The sequence below is a fragment of the Anomaloglossus baeobatrachus genome, chromosome 4 (assembly GCF_048569485.1).
Source record: "Anomaloglossus baeobatrachus isolate aAnoBae1 chromosome 4, aAnoBae1.hap1, whole genome shotgun sequence".
Classification (NCBI taxonomy): Eukaryota; Metazoa; Chordata; class Amphibia; order Anura; family Aromobatidae; genus Anomaloglossus; species Anomaloglossus baeobatrachus.
The window spans coordinates 402,173,373-402,195,769 of NC_134356.1; the positions used below are offsets into that span (position 1 = coordinate 402,173,373).

At 43.8% G+C, this 22,397-nt stretch overlaps 1 protein-coding gene across 2 annotated transcripts in view; it reads right to left on the reverse strand.

The window, feature by feature from the left end:
- TAF3 (TATA-box binding protein associated factor 3) overlaps nt 1-22,397 on the reverse strand; it is a 191,719-nt gene that overhangs the window by 8,888 nt on the left and 160,434 nt on the right. Inside the window, exons 4-5 of one of the 2 annotated variants that reach the window (XM_075345315.1) lie at nt 15,904-15,986; nt 2,445-2,697 (exon numbers count right to left, since the gene is read on the reverse strand). In XM_075345315.1, the coding sequence (XP_075201430.1) occupies nt 2,445-2,697; nt 15,904-15,986 (336 nt within the window). Of the gene's footprint in view, nt 1-2,444; nt 2,698-15,903; nt 15,990-22,397 lie in introns of both variants that reach the window. The other variant, XM_075345314.1, reaches the window with a different exon arrangement.

A 22,397-nucleotide genomic window follows, 5' to 3' on the forward strand; every position in this document is an offset into this window, starting at 1 on the left:
AATCCATCTAGCTATCTCTCTATCAATCTCTCTTTGCACATCTTTAACACCTAAAAACCATTAATTTCAGTGTCATGCATTTTTTTACAGTACGTGTCACACAGATGGCACACACATACACATAACCATGAATACCTAAGCTGCAATGCCCTGCACATAAGGTAAGAGACTGGAGACTTAGGCTAATAAGTAAGGATTACACTATTGTGCGTATGAAATTGGTAGGACTGAGGTAACTTTTGTATGGCTAGGCTTGACCCAGTTTACTTTAAAGGGGTATTCCCATCTCCAAGATCCTATCCAACTATGTAGTTGGCGTAATAATAAAAATATTAGCAAATACCTCCAATTAGAAATGTAGTCTAGTTCTCCTGATATAGCCATGTCTCTTAGGGGTGCTTCACACATAGCGAGATCGCTACCGAAATCGCTGCTACGGCACGGTTTTGGTGACGCAACAGTGACCTCATTAGCGATCTCGCTGTGTGTGACACTGAGCAGCGATCTGGCCCCTGCTGCGAGATCGCTGCTCGTTACACACAGCCCTGGTTCGTTTTCTTCAAAGGCGCTCTCCCGCTGTGACACACAGATCGCTGTGTGTGACAGCGAGAGAGCGACGAAATGAAGCGAGCAGGGAGCAGGAGCCGGCATCTGGCAGCTGCGGTACGCTGTAACCAGGGTAAACATCAGGTAACCAAGGTGGTTACCCGATATTTACCTTAGTTACCAGCCTCCGCAGCTCTCACGCTGCCTGTGCTGCCGGCTCCGGCTCTCTGCACATGTAGCTGCTGTACACATCGGGTTAATTAACACGATGTGTACTGTAGCTAGGAGAGCAAGGAGCCAGCGCTAAGCAGTGTGCGCGGCTCCCTGCTCTCTGCACATGTAGCTGCAGTACACATCGGGTTAATTAACCCGATGTGTACTGTAGCTAGGAGAGCAGGGAGCCAGTGTGCGCGGCTCCCTGCTCTCGCGGTTATGATTGCTGCTTCGGCTGCTGTGTTTGACAGCTAAGCAGCGATCATAACAGCGACTTACAAGGTCGCTATTATGTCACAGAAAATGGTGACATAACAGCGACCTCGTTGTCGCTGTCGCTTAGTGTGAACCAGCCCTTACTCATGTGCAGGGCATTGCAGCTTAGGTATTAATGGTTAGGTCCACTCATTGAGACAGTTAGTTGTTCATAGTCATAACCATGGCTATAACAGGAGAACTATTCTACATTTCTAATTGTAAATATTTGCTAATATTATTATTATTACACCTTTTACATATTGGGATATGATCTTGGGAGATGGGAATACCCCTTTAAAATAAAGTGATGACCTGAGGGTCAAGCCAAGCCATACAAAAGTTACCACAGTCCTAGCAATTACATACGCACAATAGTGTAAGACTTTTACTTTTATTACATCCTTACTTATTAGCCAAAGTCTCCAGTTCAACTTGCTGATAAGATCAAGGGTAGAACATGTTGTTACTCAGTAACTTTCCATTTACTTTATGACATCTTTGTCACTCTGAATGAAAATCTAAGTGAAACAAATCCAGAAGACTGGCCCCCTCATGCTGGATAATTGGCTAAATCCAGTCAGTTAAAATTGCTCTGCCACCTAGAATTATCATCTCCGCTGGTGAAACTAACGATGAAGGCTGGGACGGCTTATATCACAGGCTGAGTGCGGTCCAGGGCAAGTCACCAGAAAGAAGTGCTGAAAACCACACTTGTATCCACATTCGTAGAGCACCGGCTCATTTTTTTAGGCTTTGTGCAGATTGCTGTAAAGCCCCATATTGGGAACATACGTCACATCTATAGGGCTCCATTTACCTCATTGAGGCAATAAGATTTTCTTTTTCGGCTCTATTGGCAAACAGCTCAGAAAACTAGAGTCCTCCCTTGTGGCTTACGACAGAGGTTCCCAAGAAGGGAAGGGACCTCCCGCAGAGTACTTACGATGGTGGTGCCTAAGAGATTAATACTTGGATTCTTCGGTCATCCAACCTACATGACGAATCTGGGCATCTTTCTGTTGCCCTCCCCATCACCTATGTAGCTCTATAAGCAGCTTATAGGGGGTGAACCCTGAAGACAGACTGGCTTCAGGGTCAGAGTAAGGACATCCAACAGTACAATTTTATTGCTCCATATCAAAAGCACCATTTCTTGGTTCATATAATTAAGGCATCACGAGAAAGTAGATCCATCAACATCGTTTTAGCACAAAACAATGGATCCAATCATGCACCCAATTTTTAAGCGTCAAGGAACACTAAACCGCTGTTTGTATGGTGACCTCTATATATGGAGGAATATTGTGAGGAGAGTATGGTGTAACTTAAGAGATAATGGCAGACAAATAAAATTTACTTTAAAATTTAGAAGGGCACAGAAATTAGGACAATACCCCCCAAAAAATAGTAAGGGGGTTTGCACTTACCACATAAGTACTGACTGTCTCTGTGACAACACTTCTGTAAGGGGTTTTAGAGTTGCCAGTATTTGGTCCAGGAGCAGCCGGAGTTGGATTCGGAGCTGGTGATGCTGCCGCTGGCGCGGGGGGCGCGGGCACGGGAGGTGGGATGACAAGAACTGGTGCGGGAGCCGGAGATGGGACGGGCGGAGGAGATTTAGGTAAGGAAGGTGGAGGAGCAGTTTTGGCATCTGGAGCAGAAACCACTTTACTGATAACTCTGAGAAGAGAAAGGGGGGAAAAACACAAAATGGTTAAGAACAAAGTTAAGACGGTATGTGTCAACATATTTGTATTTAACAAAATGTATTTATCATTATATATTAAAAATAAATAACTCTTGTAAAATATATATTTTCTATTTCCACTGTAGGCTGCAACTTGTATTAGCTTCTGTGTAATGTGTCACTGCATGACGCCTGCAGAAAGCAAATATGCCACACACGGCATAGGACAGCAAGGACGGTCTCAGACCCCATCTCATAGGCTGTGTCCACATAAGATATGAATTGTGCCAAGGAACGTACACAACTGTAAGGGGAACATGGAACCAAGATTTTGAAGCCAAAAGCAATGTACTGAGCAAAATTAACCCGCAGCCACCAGGACATATAACTGAAAGCAAATGTGATAGTTTCTGATATTTAAGGTCTTGCCCAGTGAGGAGGTGTGGTAGGAGACGGGTTGCAGCAGTGTATATCGGTACAGCTCAGCGAAGTACCCTGGAGCCGACAAGGGCCGTGGCAGTGTATTTACCCAGCTGTGAGTGAGGTAGCACTTCAATTGGATTATCACCCATTCTTCCTTGGAAAAGTCTTCGAGTTCTGGGAGTTTCCTGGGTAATCTTGCATGCACTGTTCTTTTGAGGTCTAGCCACAGATTTTCAATGATGTTCAGATCAGGGAACTGTAAAACCTTCAGCTTGCGCCTTTTGAGGTCGCCTGTCGCAGATTTTGGACTTATGTTTAGGATCATTATTTATTTGTAGAAGCCATCCTCTTTTCAACTTCAGCTTTTTTACAGATGGTGTTTTGTTCGCATTAAGAATTTGATGAAATTTAATTGAATCCATTCTTTCCTCTACCCGTGAAATGTTCCTCGTGCCATTGGCATTGATCCACTCCCATGGCTAATAGTTGGCGATATGTTCTTTTTCGGAAATTATGTTCACTTTTTTTCTCCACATCATTGTGGCACAGAGTCTATTTCAACCTCATAAGTCCAGAGGACTTCTTCCCAAAATGCATCAAGCTTGTTTAAATGTTCTTTTGCATACTTCTGATGCAGAATTTTATGATGAGGATGCAGGAGAGGTTTTCTTCTGACTCTTCCATGAAGGACATATTTGTGCAGGTGTCTCTGAACAGTAGAACAATGTACCACAACTCCACAGTCTGCTAAATCTTCCTGAAGGTCTTTCGCAGTCAAGCAGGGAATTCTGATTTGCCTCACTAGCAATCCCACGATCAGCTCTCACAGAAATTTTGCTTGGTTTTCCAGACCTTAGTTTAACCTCCACAGTTCCTGTTAACTGTCATTTCTTAATTACATTTCCTACAACCTAAATCGTTTTGCTATTTTCTTATAGCTTTGTCCTGCTTTATGGGTCTCCAACATTTTGATTTTCAGTGTTAGGCAGCTACTTAGAAGGCCCCATGGCTGATTGTTTTTGGCACAAGGATAGGGGAGGCTGGATTTTTCCTTTATTACTTTTCAAAATGTAAAAAAAAATGTAATGTGTCATCTTTAAAGCCCAAACTTTTGCATCCAATTATATATGCATATACACTTTTATGCTCATCATATTGCCTTGCATGCCTTGTGGTGGATGAGATCTCAGGCAAACCTTTATCTAATGGTTTTTTATTGTTCGTCTACAGGTAGCATTACAGGTAAAAGGCTCACTAATAGCAGGTTTATAGGAATGAGAACTAAAGTGCCAATTTATCAAAGCGTTGAGCTTTTGTTAAGCTCTACCCATGGAATGATGACTTGCGCAGCCTATAGCTGCACTGCACGATTCAGTCTGATATCACTACCGAGTACAGTGGGGTAGTATAAACCATGTACATCATCCGCACAAATGTGAGCAAAGAAGATTCCTATCCCTTATGGTGCACGTCTTCACAATACGAAACAGGTATAGATTAACTACTTCGTGTCCAGTTAATAAGTTTACTCTATAAAAATAAAACTCACATTGAACATATTTGGAAATGTATTAAGATTTACTGAACAGACAAAAATAAATTCCTGAATACACTGGAGTCTTTAAGTTGACATGTGGGAACTACTCAAATGAACATTAATAGAGGCCTATTTAGTGCTGATAACTTTTATCTCAAAGATGAAGGGGTGTCTAAGTCTTTCAGCTCCTTACATTAAAGACATTACAAATATTTGCTAATTCAATACTTCCTTCCTCAGACCAGATCTCTGGCTGGCAGCAAAACAAATTCCTGAACAGTGTAACCTCAGCAGTTACAACGCTTCCTGCTCTCGTCCTTACAGTCAGCTACAGTCTACACCAGGTCTCAGGCCCTATGACTCCAAGTGTACCGGCCGTCATGTTCTCCCGATCCATCACTCACAACGGATGGTCAGATTTGCAAGAAATTAAAGCTGCTCTTAATAAAACTTTGATATGCATGATGGAAGCTGTGATTGACATCACAGTGTGCAGGTAGGTGACAGAGGAGGCCTGGGATGTCAGTCACATTGCTATGGGAGTGATCCCACTGCACAGCAGCAGTCCCGCTCTAGTCTGATGACCGCAAGAAGAGCAGGGACTATTAAACATGTTTTTTCAAAGCATATATTTAGCGATAATACAAGCTTGTTTAAAGGGTGTATTAAGAGGCTGATAAGTAAATCCTGATATGTTTCATTTAATTCAAAATTACAAAAAAAGAACAACATAGAGAAGTAAAATTAAAAACAAAGTAAGGGGGAAAATAAAAGCCAGAGCGTGGGGGCCTGGAAAAGCCACAGCCAAAGCATGGGGGCCCGGAAATGCCAAAGCCAAAGCATGGGGGCCTGGAAAAGTCAGAACATGAAAAAGCTAAAGCCAGAGCGCAGGCTCCCGGAAAAGGCAAAGCCAGAGCGCAAGCTCCCGGAAAAGGCAAGGCCAGAATTCGGGCGCCCGGAATAGGTCAAGCCGGAGCGAAGGACCCTAGAAAAGGCAAAGCCAGAGCGCAGGCTCCCGGAAAAAGTGAAGCATGTGCAGAAGAGAGGAAAAGACAAAAAGAGATGAAGGAAAAGACAGTGAAAGAGCCACAAAGGAGAAAAGATAGAAAAGAGAAAGGGAAAAAAAAAAGAAAAAAAAAGAAAAAAAGAAAAGAGAGAGAGAAAGAAAGAAAAGACTGACCCACTAATCCGTGGGGGGAAAAAAAGCTGGAAATATCTTGATAGAAGAATCACAAATGCCGCTTTACCAGTGGATCAGTAAAAACAAAAATCCCCAAACAATAATAACTACAGGGTTGGAGAAGACAAGACAGCACTTTCCTTTCTTATATGTAAAATATGTCTCGGGGATGACCATATGACCACCATTTGTCATCTTAGGATTCACAGTCACCGTTATTAGACCCTCTGTTTATTTGCAGTAATTAGATTCCCATTCCAGTGCCGCTTGCTTTCTGGAGAAGGCTACATTAATAATTTCTGTGGGTTTGGAGCCAATGAAGACAAAAATGCCTTCAGCTTCTAGCTACCTGCAGCAGGCGGTGTCCGATAGAAGCATTTATCATAACATTCAAAGGAGAAATCAGAGATTTCATTGAATTCTTTCCTCTTAAGTCGCTTATTATTAAAGCCCCAGATTCATAGCTGGTGCCAGTTCTAAAAGCCTCTGACCTGATGGGTAACCTGGTGCTATGCGCAGTGCACAGCTACCATCTCAGCTTTATGGAGTCACTCAGCAGTCTTTAATGCGGCTCTCCAGCTGTTAACAGTTTTCATTTCTAAGTAATAAACCACCAAATTCCACATTGTAAAATAATTTGGAGGCCCATTAGTGCAGCAATAAACACAGACAGTCGCTGCCAGCAGCCCATTGTGTGACTGTCCCCATACACTGGTCTGGTCTCCCACATTCCTCCCCTGTAGTATCATTTTTTCCTCCTGAATTAATTCCACTTCTGGTTCTCCTTCATGGGCTTCTGTTGAATGAGCAATCTCTAGTGGAGTAACCAACACCGCCCACAGCTGCGGCCCACAATAGCCCCATGCTGCTAGCATTACTTTTTCTGGGGGATTTGGTCACGCTGCTCTAACTGCTGCACACACTGGCCTCATTCATAAAAACGTGCAGAAGGAGGGATTTTCAGCAGGATTCCTTTACCTGTTTCACCACCACATAACAGTGGATTAAATGGACTAGGTCATGAAATGCTTGGACTGGAATGCAAACCAACAGCTTGACAAGTCAATAGGAAGCCACCCATCCTTGCCCAAACACTAAAGGAGCCAAGGTTAAGGGCAAAGGCAATTGGGATATGACCATAGGGGTAGTCTAATGATCCCGATTCTTTTTTTCTCTGGATGTAAACATTGTAGTGGCTGCCATTTGAATAACCAGGCCGGTGAGAAGAATGGAGACGTTACACACGATCATGTCAATACATAGCAAAGAGTTACTGGTTCAAAACATACAACTTATATAGCTGAGCTAGGAGAATAATAATAGTAGGAGAAAAAGTGCTACCAACAGTAAGAATGGTAAAAGTAATACTAATACTAGCAGTAATAATAGTAACAATAATAGCAGCAATGATAAGTAATAATAACAGTAAGAATGGTAAAAGTAACACGAATACTAGCAGTAATAATAGTAACAATAATAGTAATAGCAGCAATGATAAGTAATAATAACAGTGAGAATGGTAAAAGTAACACTAATAGTAATACTAGCAGTAATAGTAACAGTAATAGCAGCAATGATAAGTGATCACAATACCAGTAATAAAAGTAAAAATAATAGTAATGATAAAAGTAATAATACCAAGAATAATAGTAACGATAAAAGTAAGAATACCAAGAATAATAGTAACGATTAAAGTAATAATAGCAAGAATAGTAAAAATAATAGTAATGATAATAGCAATAATAGAAGCAATGATAGTGATAACAATAGTAACAGCAATAGCAATACTAAAAATAAAACTTATAATAGTAATGATAAAATTAATGATAATAGTAAAAATAATAGTAATGATAAAAGCAATAATAGCAGTAAAAAAAGTAAAAATAATAGTGATGAGGATAGCAATAATAGCAGCAATGATAATAGTGATTACAATAGTAACAATAATAGCAATACTAAAAATAAAAAATAATAGTAATGATAAAACTAATGATAAAAATAATTGTAATGATAATAGCAGTAATAAAAGTACAAATAATAGTAATGAGGATAGCAATAATAGCAGCAATGATAATAAAAACAATAGATGTAACAGTAATAGCAATAATAAAAGTAATAATAATGGCAATAATAGCAATGATAATAGTTAATGGTGATAATTATAGTTACAGTAATAACAATAATAAAATAGCAATATTAATAATAGAAATAATAATATTTCATTACGAATACACATTTGCATGTGTTTTTAACCCTTTAGAAAATTTTACTGGTCCTTCTATTAGATCATCTAAGTGCCCATACTAGTAAATTTAATTTCATTTACGGTGTCTTGTCAATTCTTTGACACTTTTGCTACTTTGAATTATATGACCCAGTCAAACATTTAGTATAGGAGTAAAATAAAAAAAAATCTGTTAGGTTTATCAAGATTATGGCTTCAAACTGAGCCCATGTCATAAAATTTGCTGCGAGTCATCAATGGTCCAGCTTAAAGGGGCTGTCCGGAATTGGGCAATGGCTTCTTAGCAGTCTGAGGGCACAGCATATAAAATACAAAAAAAATAAAAAAAAAGAAAGCAAAAAAAATGAGCTGGATAGAAATATTGTGCAGATGTTTGCCATGTTTTAGTGCATGTCTGAAAAAGCGCAGAGATCAGAGTGTCCATAGTGACGCATTGGTTTCACTGAAGTGAACAGCAATTTTGGGGCTTTGGTTGGAGGTTATTTTCTGGGGGATTCCCACAGAACCCCAACTTAGTGCTCAGTGGCGAACAGTGTGTGTGTGTGTGTGTGTGTGTGTGTGTGTGTGTGTGTGTGTGTGTGTGTGTGTGTGTGTATGTGTCCCCTTACAAAGAGGAGTGGTGGGGGTGGAATGGTAGGGTTACGGGACTAGAAGTTAATTGTCATTTTATCATCTGTTCTAAACCAATTTCAATTAAAAACTAAAATAATCAGAATAAGCCACTGACCCAAACTGTTCTGTACAATTCCACTGGATACACAATTGTTGGTTATATTTTCTCATATTTTGGGCGAGTGCTGCAGAGAACAGACCGGTGATGTGAGCGGTAAGGTACAATAGGTGTAGAGGTACGTGGAGCACCTCAGTGTCCGGAACATGCCATATCTTAAGGACCTAGTGGCATTAACTCAATTAGTGATCAGGGACTTGATAACACTGCAGAGAAAATGCCGTAATGCACTGTTCAAATAATACATTAAGAAGCAGTCTTAAATATTTTAAGTCCAAATGAACTAACGCCACCTAACCCATTATGGATAAGATCTGGGAAAAAACATTAAAACACAATTTATGGAAGCTGTGGCCAGAGATAAGCTTAATTTGCAGATTGACCTTTTATTTATTTAGGGAACCAAATGAGGTCTAATTGCATTAGAATTGAATCCAGTAAATTTCCCTGAAATACTTATTTGGCAGCTGTAGAATTGGTATGTCGGCAAATGCGGCCATTGTAAATGGCAAAGTGAGTGCTGTAATCAGATAGTCAGGACCATGACTTGTTCTCAAGAAGGCAGAAAAAACACAATGCATATAGCAAGCCTGGGCAATAGTGACACTTGGGTACTTGAGTTTTTTACATTGTTTTTGACATGTGGAATACCAAGACAGATAGATGGCAGGGAAAGGGACCTTCAGCAGACCCATCAGTTGCCATGGTAACTAGCGAGCACTACCATACTCAGTACTCAAAACGACCAGGTTGGACACTTGGACGTGCTCAAAGAGAGTACCGAACATAATAGAAGTCATTGGGACACAAGCATTTTTCTGGAAGATCTTCCATTATGCTCAGTACTTGAGTCGAGCCCGTCCAACCTGCTAGTTTCGAGCACAGAGCATGGTAATGCGCACTCATCACTATTTGTAACCCAATGGTACCCCCGTGATCGTTTGTGAGGGGCATCGAAAGGATTTTCTAGGTCCGTGTTAAGGTGGCTCTCTATGATTATATCTTGTGAGCAACGATCCGAAGGAAAAAAAATCTTAAAATCAAAACAGAATACTCCGGGGAACATCTAGAGCAAAAACTTTCCTCTTTTTAGCTTACTTTTTTGACAGGTCCTCTTTAAATGTGAAAATTCTGGAAGAATGGTTAACAAAATTAGCACCATCTGAAAAATGATGATTGTTTTTCGTATCCAATGTGAAAGAAAAAGTTGATGACCACAAGATAAAGTTCCATTACATAGGATCCCTTTGGTTACAATGACCTTGGGTTTTAACGGTGTCAGTTAAATGCAGCCTTTTGTGGCCATTAGAAAATCTAGTTTACAATACCACAGAAAGAACCAACAGAAGATCCAACTAAGCACCATGTTCGCTTCAAAGTAAAATGGAGTCATAGGCATGTTACCAGTGACTATACACAGTGTGTACTGGTGAAAATGCTTAACCCCTTCAGCCCCCGGGCACTTTCCGTTTTTGCGTTTTTGTTTTTTGCTCCTTTTCTTCATAGAGCCGTAACTTTTTTATTATTCCGTCAATCTTGCCATATAAGGGCTTGTTTTTTGCGGGACGAGTTGTACTTTTAAATGAAACCATAGGTTTTACCATATATTGTACTGGAAAATAGCAAAAAAATTCCAAGTGTGGAAAAACTGTAAAAAAAGTGTGATAGTTTTTGGGATGTTTTATTCATCGTGTTCACTATATGATAAAACTGATGTATCTATGTGATGCCTCAGGTTGGTGCGAGTTTGTAGACACCAAACATGTATAGGTTTACTTGTATCTAAGGGGTTAAAAAAAAAAATCACAAGTTTGTCCAATAAAAGTGGCGCACGTTTTGCGCCATTTTCCGAAACACGTAGCGTTCTTATTTTTTGGGATCTATGGCTCAATGACGGCTTATTTTTTTGCGTCTCGAGCTGACGTTTATAATGGTACCATTTTTGCGCAGATGCTACGTTTTGATCGTCTGTTATTGCATTTTGCGTAAAACCTGCGGCGACCAAAAAAACGTAATTTTGGCGTTTGGTAAACGGCGTAGTGGCAAAAAAATTCCAATCAGATTAATTGATTTTATATTTTGATAGATCGGGCATTTCTGAACGCGGCGATACCAAATATGTGTATATTTATTTATTTTTTAACCCTTTAATTTTCAATGGGGGAGAAAGGGGGGTGATTTGAACTTTTAGGTTTTGTTTTTTTTATTCATTTATTTTTTAAAACTTTTTTTTTAACTTTTTTTTTTATTTTACTAGTCCCCCTAGGGGGCTATAGCGATCAGCAATCCGATCGCTATTATCTATCTGCTGATCACAGCTATACAGCTGTAAACAGCTGTAAACAGCAGATTCAGTTTTCCCTCTGCTCTCGGCCGAGGGAAAACGAAAGTGAAACATCATAGCAGCAGGCGTCATCACATGACCCTGTGCTACGATGGCAACCACCTATAGTCACGTGATAACGCACGTGACTTCCGGTGAGGGTGGCGGTAAGTAAAAAACATGGCCGCGCGCATTTAGATCTTGCTGCCAGACTTTGGCAGCAAGATTTAAGGGGTTAATGGCCGCGGGTGGAAGCGATGCCACCCGCGGCAAGCAGGCACACATGTCAGCTGTTGAAAACAGCTGATGTGTGCGCCGACCGCCGCCGCCTGCCCGCGGCAGGGGGCGGGGCTTAACGGGACACGATCCTTGACGGATAGATCTGTCCAAGGTCGTGAAGGGGTTAAGCAGTTCTGGTCCTCCGCATAGAATATGATTTTGATACAATTTTCTGACCCTTATCTTTTAGACCTTGCTTTTATCCCTTTTAGTCTAGAAAAGTTTAAAGCACATGCGAAAAAAAAATTCTGCTACGAAAGTGTTAAAAAAATTGCAAGTATTGATAGTTTATTTTTATCAATTAAAATATTCAAAGTGAATGAAGAAATAGAATCTAAATCAGTATAATATTTGGTGTGATCACCCTGCGCCTTCACAACTGCATAATTCTTCTAGGTACACTTGCATGCAGATTTTGAAGGAACTCATCAGGGAGATGTTCAAACTTCTAAGAACTAACCATACATCTTCTGTGGATGTAGGCCACACAAATCATTCTGCCTCTTCACGTATCCACAGACTGTCGAGAGCTCAGGGATCGGAGAGGGTCATATCATCACTTCCAGGACTCTGTTCTTCTTTACAATACAATATCTTCTGCAGGTAGTTTTAATGACATTTTCTGTATGTTTCCGTTCATTGTCCTGCTGCAAAATAAGTTTGGCGCCAATCAAAGGCCTCACTGATGAGATCTCATGATGGTTAGGTATCTGCTTGTATTTCTCTGCACTGAGGACATCATAAATCCCCAACTCCATTTGCTACCATGCAGCCCCAAACTTGCAAGGAATCTCCACCATGCTTCACTGTTGCCTGAAGACCCTCATTATTATACCTATCTCAAGTCCTTCAGCAAACAAATTACCTTCAGTTACAGCCAAATATTTCACATTTCGATTCACCGGTCCAGAGCATCCAGAGCTGCCAATTCTCTGTTCACCAGTTCCAATGTTTTTGGACAAATTTGAGTCAATTCGTCTTGTTTCCATGTCAAAGGTATGGTTTTTGGCCTCAATTTTTCAATGAAGACCACTTCTGACTAGGCTTCTCCAAACAATACATGAGCGTAGCTGGGTCTCACTGGTTGTCGCAAGTTCTGACCTGGTGGCACAAGTGGACATCTTCCAATTTTGCGAGGTATTAGCCATGATTGCGTCTTTCATCTGCTGCACTGTTTCCTTGGCTGAACATGACCTTCAATATTGCCATTTTCTTGGTGCTTCTTCAGAAGACCTTGAACAGCACACATCTTGAAACCCCAGTCAGCTCTGAAATTTTTGCCTGGGAGACATCGTATGGATGCATCATAACTTTAGGTGTAGTTGCTGTGCTCTGTTATGAAATGTGACATGAAACTACTACAAAGTTGAGGTTGTGGAAGTCAGTCAGTTTGTCTGTTCCTCACCCAGTTTTAAGCCTCATACACAATGGTTTCTGTTTCCATTAATGACTGGGTTCAACTTACATATGAAATTATGATTATTATCACCTATATGGTATAACTGGCTACTCATACATCTAACTATAATCCTACAAAATCCCTGACTTTGTGCAAGTGTAACTAGAAGAATTTATTGTTTTGAAGGCAATGGATGATCACACCAAATATTGACTTGATTCAGATTTCGCTTTTGTCATTGAGTTACATAGGTTGAAAAATGATCTAGGTCCATCTAGTACAACCTTCCTCCACCAATTCTACATTTTGTCACAAAATCATTTATAACCAACAATGTTTTGTGTACTGAGGAAATCATCCAGCCCTTTTTCAAAAGCTGTTATAGTATCTGCCATTACTACCTCTTGCGGTAGGGCATTCTACAATCTGACTGCTCTAACTGTGAAGAACCCTTTCCTATTTAGCTGCCGGAATCGCATTTCTTTCACTCGCAGTGTATGTCCCCTGGTCCTTGCTATTGCCTTTGGAAGGAATAAGTCATGTGCCAGTCCTTTATATTGACTACATATGTCTTTATACATATAGATGAGATCTCCTCTGAGACGTCTTTTTTCTATGCTAAACAAATCCAACTTTTTCAACCTTTCATTGTATGGGAGGCCTTCCATTCCTTGCAATAATCTAGTTACCAGCCTTTGAAGTGACTAACTTCTAAATATCATTTTTAATGTGGAGCCCAAAACTGGATCTCATATTCCAGATGTGGCCTTACAAGTGATTTATAGAGGGGTAACAATACGTTGGGATCACGGGATGTAACCTCTCTTTTTATACACCCTAAAATCTTGTTTGCTTTAGCAGCTGCTGCCTGACATTGAGTACTGCTGCTCAGCTTATTTGTAATGAGAATACCCAAGTCCTTCTCCTGTTCTGTAGTCCCGAGTTTACTTCCATTTAATATAAATGCAGCAATAGGATTACTCCGTCCTAAGTGCATTAATCTACATTTATCGACATTAAATCTCATTTGTAAAGTATCTGCTCATACCGACATCTTATCTAGATCATTTTGTAATATTGTACTATTAAGGTCAGTTTTTAATATCCTACATAGTTTGGTATCATCAGCAAAGACTGACACTTTACTCTCTATTTCATCCACAAGGACAACTATGCATTTTGATAGTTTTTAAAAGAATTCTTAGGCCGGTTTCACACATCCGGCTTTTCGCCGGTTTGCCGGATCTGGCGCTCTCCCGTACAGACAATACAGTACAGTGACAGCGCTGTAACTTCCGGGTCACATGCGCCGGTCACATGACAGCACGTGACCGGCGCTTGTTGCGCTGTCACTGTACTGTAGTCACTGTATGGGAGAGCGCCGGATCCGGCAAACCGGCAAAAAGCCGGATGTGTGAAACCGGCCTTACTCTGCAAAAAAAAACAACAAAACTAAAAAAATTTTAGGCAGGTGTGAGAAAATGTGGCAGTTTTCTAGATCACAATTTTTATTAAGAATCATAAGTGTTATTATTCCAATTTTCACAGTAGCCAATGGGCTATTTTAGACTATGTGCGCACCATGCGTTTTTGCGACGGGTGCCTTTTTGTGCGTTTTGTTTGGGCCAAAAACGCTGCATTTTTGTGGTCACAAAAAATTGCAGCGTGCGCACATAGCCTTAGACTACAACTTCCTTTCAGTAAAGGCCACTTTAGACACAGCAACATCGCTAGCGATGACGCTGCCGATCGCACCCGCCCCCATCGTTTGTGCGTCACAGGCAAATCGCTGCCCGTGACGTACAAAATCGCTAGGACCAGTCACACGGACTTACCTTCCCAGTGACGTCGCTGTGGCTGGCGAACAGCCTCTTTTCTAAGGGGGCGGTTTGTGCGACGTCACACGGCAGGCGTCCAATAGAAGCGGGGGGGCGGAGAGCAGCCGCATGAAAGACACGCCCACCTCGTTGCCAGAGGACGCAGGTAAGGTGTTGTTCGTTGTTCCTGGGGTGTCAAACGTAGCGTTGTGTGCTGCCTCAGGAACAAACGAACAACCTGCGTCCAAAAGCAGCAACGACATTTGGGAAATGGACGACGATTCAACAATCAACGATTTGGTGAGTATTTTACATTGTTAGCGGTCGCTCGTATGTGTCACACGCAACGACGTCGCTAACGAGGCCAGATGTGCGTCACGAATTCCGTGACCCCCAACGTTAGCAATGTCGTTGCGTGTAAAGCCCCCTTTAGGGTCTCGTTACGCATAGCGACGTACCAGCAATCCGACCTGGCAGGGATCGCTGGAATGTTGCCACATGGTTGCTGTTGAGCTGTCAATCAGGCAGATCTCCACAGCGACCAGCCATCAGCGACCCGTGTAACGACGGCTCCCTGCACACTCAGAAGCGGCGCTCGTTGGTCTGCCGCCGTCAAACACGCCGATGCGTGCTGCACACTGAGAGACCAATGAGCAAAAAATGGTCCTGATCGTTTTGTCGCGATCAGCGACCTCGCAGCAGCGGCCCGCTCGCTGCTGCTTGTCACACACAGCGATATTGCTGGCGAGGTCGCTGATACGTTACAAAACCTGTGACGTTTCAGTGATCTCACTATGTGTGACGGGGGCTTAAAGGAAACTGCTGGAAAGCTCCTTATCTGAGGAAAGACTGTAATGACATCAATCACAATCCCTGGTATTACAGGTGACCCTCCCCCTTTCACAATGACCTCATTAGATGTTTCAATACAAAAGATAGTGTCAGAGTCAGACTATTGTGGCTAATGTACATGTGAATGTCTTGAAACAATAGGAAAAGTCTAAACGCAGCAGTGGCCAATGTGAAAATTGGAAGATTTCCAAAGATTCTAGTTTTTATTTTTAATAAACGCTGGAGATATAGGGGGGGGGAAGATTTTTGAAAATTTGTAAAAGTTAATTTAGCTAAAAAAAAATGATTTAACAGACCTTTTTCTGATGATTTTCTCTTTATAATATTTTACACTATAATGGTCATCACATATGGTTTGGGGAGGAAACACTGGAAATAACACAAGCTGTCCCATTGTCACCCTTCATTACTTACATAGTATCTTGGCCAGCACCAACCCTCAGCGTCAGTCGGGGAATCACAGGTGAAGGGGCAGGAATAGATAATTCCACTTTGACCTGCTAAAACAAAGTTACATTTAGAAGTTAGAAGACAAAGTTAGTAAATACAAAAACAGCCAGTCCGTAGTAATCATACATTGGCAAATGCCAAACTAAATCACAAGGGTTTTGCTATAGATTTAATGTATTGCACAAAAAATGGTGAAATCGGCAGTGAACATCCAGAACATACATGGACATACTCTACGAGACTAAATCTGCAACACAAGCAAATGTATGCTGCAGGAACACAGGGATTAGAATAACCAAGGAGGAAAATCCATAGCACATCGGAGCTCTGCTAAGAAGCCCATCTATCCCATAGTGATCATAGCTGGCCACACACATGGCAGAGAACACAAATGGCAGATTATTCATTCATTTTAATGATTGTAAATGATACATGGTCATTCATGATGGTTTTTGGTGGACTCCTGTCTGGTATTAAAGTAAACTGTAATCTTAAAAGCTTTCATGTCATTAGCTGAAACTAGGCATGATCTGCCAGAGATTAATCAGCTGCAGATGCACATGCAATTCTGTAAGTGTCTTTTGTAGTTTTATATTTTTTTTATATAGATCTGCAGCTTTATTATGCCACGTTGGACATCAGCATGTTTGTGCAAATGATGTGACAAGCGGCCAATGGACCACGTCACGGGGAGAGAGGGGAGGGAGGGGAGAGAGAGGAGAGAGAGGGGAGGGAGGGGAGAGAGGGGAGAGAGGGGAGAGAGGGGAGAGAGGGGAGGGAGGGGAGAGAGGGGAGAGAGGGGAGAGAGGGGAGAGAGGGGAGAGAGGGGAGAGAGAGGGGAGGGAGGAGAGAGAGAGGGGAGAGAGAGGGGAGAGAGAGGGGAGAGAGAGGGGAGAGAGAGGGGAGGGAGAGGGGAGAGGGGAGAGAGAGGGGAGAGGGGAGAGAGGGGAGAGAGGGGAGAGAGAGGGGAGGGAGGAGAGAGAGAGGGGAGAGAGAGGGGAGAGAGAGGGAGAGAGAGGGGAGAGAGAGGGGAGAGAGAGGGGAGAGAGAGGGGAGAGAGAGGGGAGAGAGAGGGGAGAGAGGGGAGAGAGAGGGGAGAGAGAGGGGAGAGAGAGGGGAGGGAGAGGGGAGAGGGGAGAGAGAGGGGAGAGGGGAGAGAGGGGAGAGAGGGGAGAGAGAGGGGAGGGAGGAGAGAGAGAGGGGAGAGAGAGGGGAGAGAGAGGGGAGAGAGAGGGGAGGGAGAGGGGAGAGGGGAGAGAGAGGGGAGAGGGGAGAGGGAGGGGAGAGGGAGGGGAGAGAGAGGGGAGAGAGAGGGGAGAGAGAGGGGAGAGAGAGGGGAGAGAGAGGGGAGAGAGAGGGGAGAGAGAGGGGAGAGAGAGGGGAGAGAGGGAGAGAGAGGGGAGAGGGAGGGGAGAGAGGGAGGGGAGAGAGGGAGGGGAGAGGGAGGGGAGAGGGAGGGGAGAGAGGGGAGGGAGGGGAGGGAGGGGAGAGAGGGCAGAGAGGGGAGGGAAGGGAGAGAGGGGAGGGAGGGGAGGGAGGGGAGGGAGGGGGGAGAGAGGGGAGAGAGAGGGGAGAGAGAGGGGAGAGAGAGGGGAGAGAGAGGGGAGAGAGAGGGGACAGAGAGGGGAGAGAGAGGGGACAGAGAGGGGAGAGAGAGGGGACAGAGAGGGGAGAGAGAGGGGAGAGAGAGGGGAGAGAGAGGGGAGAGAGAGGGGAGAGAGGGAGGGGAGAGAGGGAGGGGAGAGAGGGAGGGGAGAGAGAGGGGAGAGGGAGGGGAGAGAGGGGAGGGAGGGCAGAGAGGGGAGAGAGGGGAGGGAAGGGAGAGAGGGGAGAGAGGGGAGGGAGGGTAGGGAGGGGAGGGACGGGAGGGAGGGGAGGGAGGGGAGGGAGGGGAGGGAGGGGAGGGAGGGGGAGAGGGGAGAGACACACGCAAATCCCCTGAGTGACTGCAGTGAGCCGCGCGATCATCTGTGCCGTCACTCAGGTGACCCGCGGCCACAGCTGCAGTCCTCCACCCTAGAGCTGTGTCCGCGGGTCACCTGAATGAGGGCACAGCTGATCGCGCGGCTCACTTCAGTTGCTGCGTTGAGCTGACAGAGAGCGGTCGTGGTCTGTGGCCGCTCCTGTCAGCTTCATGTAGAAGAGCTGAAAGCGTTGCGGGACCTCGTGTGGATTACAACGGACCTGGAGGGGTATTTGGGGATTAATAAAGTGGGGAAAGAGGGTGTTATTTTGTCTTTTATTCCAAACAAAGGATTTTTTCGGGTGTTTGTGTTTATTTACTTTCACCTGCAGGTTAACCATGAAAGGTATCTCGGGGAGACGCCTGCCATGATTAACCTAGGACTTAGTGGCAGCTATAAGCTGCCATTTAACTCCTTATTACCCCGATTGCCATTGCACCAGGGCAATTTGGGATGAGCCGGGTAGAGTCCCGGGACTGTCCCATCTAATCGATGCGACAATTTCGGGCAGCTGCTGGCTGATATTGTTAGGCTGGGGGATATTATAACGTGGGGCTCCCCATCCTGAGAATACCAGCCTTCAGCCGTGTGGCTTTATCTTGGCTGGTATCAAAATTGGGGGGGACCGCACATCGATTTTTTAAATTTATTTATTTTACTGCACGATACAGACCCGCCCACCAGCGTCTGATTGGTTGCAGTGAGACAGCTGTCACTCAGCTTGGGGGCGGGTCTGACTGCAACCAATCATGGGCGCCGGTGGGTGGGAAAAGCAGTGAATACGAGATGGATTAATGAGCGGCCGGCATTTTCAAAAGAGGAAAAGCCACCAGAGCTTTGTGACAGCCGTGTAGCACCGCGCCAGTGATCGGTGAGTATGAGAGAGGGGGGAGAGAGACCAGGAGTGATTTTAAACGATTTTAGATCCTTCTGCTGGACATGCTGAGCATGCTCAGCAGAACGTAACGGGAACAGTCAGCGGATTCCGCCACTTGGCACATTGCGGCAGTATCCGCCGCCATAGACAATCATTACACACCTTGGTGGATACTAACGGAATCCGTCAAGGTGCGATATTTTAACGACACAAAAAACGCTACATGTAGCGTTCCCTCCGCCCGACGCTGCGTCAAATTAACGACACTGCGTCGTCCAGCGGATGCAACGCAGACACTTGCGTTACAGTGTGTCGTCAATACAAGTCTATGGAAAATAGCGCAGTGCGTTAATGGATCTCCATAGCGGCGGATTGTGCTGAATGCAAGTGAGAAACCGGCCTTACCGATTAACAATCATTTAGATGCTTGTGTACACAGGGAAACCAAAGAAAAGGATGTGCACTGAGCAACCTATACTAGATCACTCAGTGTGCATAGGCTGCCAAGGTCCTCGGCACCGCCAGTCCTGTTTACACAGTACGATGCACCATGAGAACGATGATCCTTTGTGCTGCACAACATATTTTACACAATGAATGTATATTTTGCTCGTTTCGTCAGCCTGTTTACACAGCAAGATAAGGCTGCTTTCACACTACGTTTTTTTAACATGCGTCATGAACGTTTTTTTGCTGTAAAAGTGGATCCTGTTTTTACAAAGAAAAACGCATGCAAACGCATGTGTTATTTTGCAGGATCCTGTCACTTGAAGTTTATGGGCGGGCATTGAAGTCATGTGATCAGGAGTGAGAGGAACTGAACGTGATAGACTGGGAGCTGGCATCTGACAGCTGCGGACGCTGGTAACCAAGGTAAACATCGGGTAACTAAGCAAAGTGCTTTGCTTGGATACCCGATATTTTCCTTGGTTACGAGCTTCTGCAGATGCTAGGAGCTGGGCTGCCTGCTCCCTGCACACGTAACTAAGGTAAACATCGGGTAACTAAGCGAAGCGCTTTGCTTGGTTACCCGATATTTACCTTGGTTATGAGGTTCTGCCACTCTCAGGCGGGGGAGAGAGAGGGGGGGAAGAGAGAGAGAGGGAGGGGGAGAGAGAGACTGATCACGCCAGGCTGGTTTCTGGGCATGCTCAGTAGAGCAAGCAGGATCCTGTCTATCAGCATGCCAGCGTTCACATGCTTTTGCGTGCAGTATATAGTCAGGATCCAGTGAAAAACAGTATTTGGACGCAGCTCAAAAACGCTACAAGTAGCGTTTTTGAAAAAAGTTAAAAAACTAAGTCGCTGGATCCTCACGATAACGCAAGCAAACGCATGTTAACGCATGTTGACACAAGTCCATTGCAAATGCATTGAAACGAAAACTCATTTGCACTCGATCCGTTTTTGAGTTAAAAAACCGCTCATGACGAATGTTAAAAAAACGTAGTGTGAAAGCCGCCTAATTGTGAAACAAACTTTAACAACTCTCATTCAAGATTACCTTGGAATCTAAATGCCCCTTAAGTGACACAGCTGGAATCAGGATCTCTGCCCCTACATCATGCTTCTTTCACATAGCGAGCAAAAACCTGGCAACATAATCCCCTTAAATAAGCAAATGGCTTTACATGTAGCCGACTTGTGGTCGTTTAATGGTTACAGATGTGCAGTGAAAACCCAGCTTGGCCCAAACCTCCGGAATAGTTTTCGGTAAGCAGCTAGTGCACCTATAGAAGTAAGCATCATTACTACACACAGCAGTCCTGGAGGTATCCTGCCTGGCATTAGATTGCATGGTACCCGACATATAGAGGGGCTCGTATTATTGGCTAGTGAGTGCATCCCCGAGGATCACACTGGCTGAGTGCACCCCTAGTGTGAGATCGGCTCAGCAGGGCGCAGTCTGGCCCTCTGCTAGGAGATGGGATATTAAAAAAAAAAAAAAAGAAGACAATGTACCGTAATCATTTACACAAAACACAAATCTCATTTACATTTTCATTAGCGCGGCTGCTGTGTTAATGTGTTATCTCCATTTTCATTAAGATTCAATCACTGCTTGGCCTGACTGTCATTTAATTCATCACATTCTGCACTTCTATGCCAGGGCTTATTTAGGTTTTTTTTTCTTTGTTTTAAAAGAAGTAAAAACTGCACATTAGGAGTTAAAAGGACAAGCGGCCTTTAGGGAAAGCATAAAAGTGGGGCCAGGAGCGGTTTCACTTTTAAGCTTCCCAAATCGCCATAAAAGCAAATGTATTGCAATAAGACATCCCTTTGTAAGAGCCTGAAAATACATTGTTAGTGGATTTGTCCAGTTTAATGTATAAGCAACTCTCCTTTCACCTGAACTAATAATGGTAGTCTTATAAACCCTTTACGGCCATGTGCTGCATTTTTTGCTAATCTTTAAGGATTTAGCCGCTTTGCCACATACCTCGGGGCACCAACTGATAAAGCTTTAACTCCATATTGCTCCGAAACCCCAGCAGAGCACAAAAACGCCAGGGAATGAGACAGTCATGTTAAGGGGAAGCAGCGTAACATCCGAACTTGCCGGAGTCTGGTGGATGGAAGCAGCACTTGGCCGGACAAGTCCATTTATTCCGGCAATTCTTTGTGCTGGAGGCTTTACACTTTATCTTTGCTGGGGCTTCCTGATGGCTAATGACCAGCCCTGGCAATTTAATCTGGGATTACAGCATTTCTTCATTTGTCTGGTTCACTTTAATCTTAAGGCCCAGTCACACACAACAACTTACCAGCGACCCCGAAAACGATGCGACCTGATAGGGATCGCTGGTAAGTCGCTGGTGAGATGTCACACAGTCAGATCTTACCAGCGATGCAGGAACAATAGAGGTCGCAGTAGCGACCTGTATAACGATCTCAGCAGTCACTGTGACCCTGTCACACAGTGTAAACACAGCGATGTGCCCTGCCCAGCAGGACATCGCCTTTGAAGAAAATGGCCTGGGCCATTCTGCAAGGACTAGAGATCTCACAGCAGGGGCCTGATCGCTGGTAGGTGTCACACATAACGAGGTCGCTAACGGGATCGCTACTGTGTCATAGAAACCGTGACTCAGCTGCGATCTCGCTAGCGATCTTGTTATGTGTGACGGTGCCTTTAAGGAGCCAAGTCACACATAAAGAACAATACGTTTTCTATTTGGGGCCTGGAAATAGTAAAGTTCACTACTTCAGAGTGATTTATAAATGGCTGCGTCGTCTGGCCAGTGACCCTGAAGCAGGCCAGACAACTATTCATCAGGATCCAGGGTCAAGCGAGCATGCGTTCGCCATGAGGGAAGTTAGCCGCAGCCAGAAACCTATACAGTTAGAGAGTCCCTCTAAGGGGAACCTGTTAGGTGCAATGTGCAACCAGATCCACCAGCAGTTCTGGGTGCATATTGCTAATCCCTGACTAACCGTCCCTGTATACACTAGCATAGATAAAAGAGATCTTCAGAAAAAGTATTTCTAAAAATACTTTATTATATGCTAATGAGTCACAATGGCATTAGTTCCATTGGCTAGTCGGCCCCCTGTGGGCATGCTAACATGCTAATGAATGCGCAGTTTTAGAGGATGGTCGCGCTCACCTCTCTGCT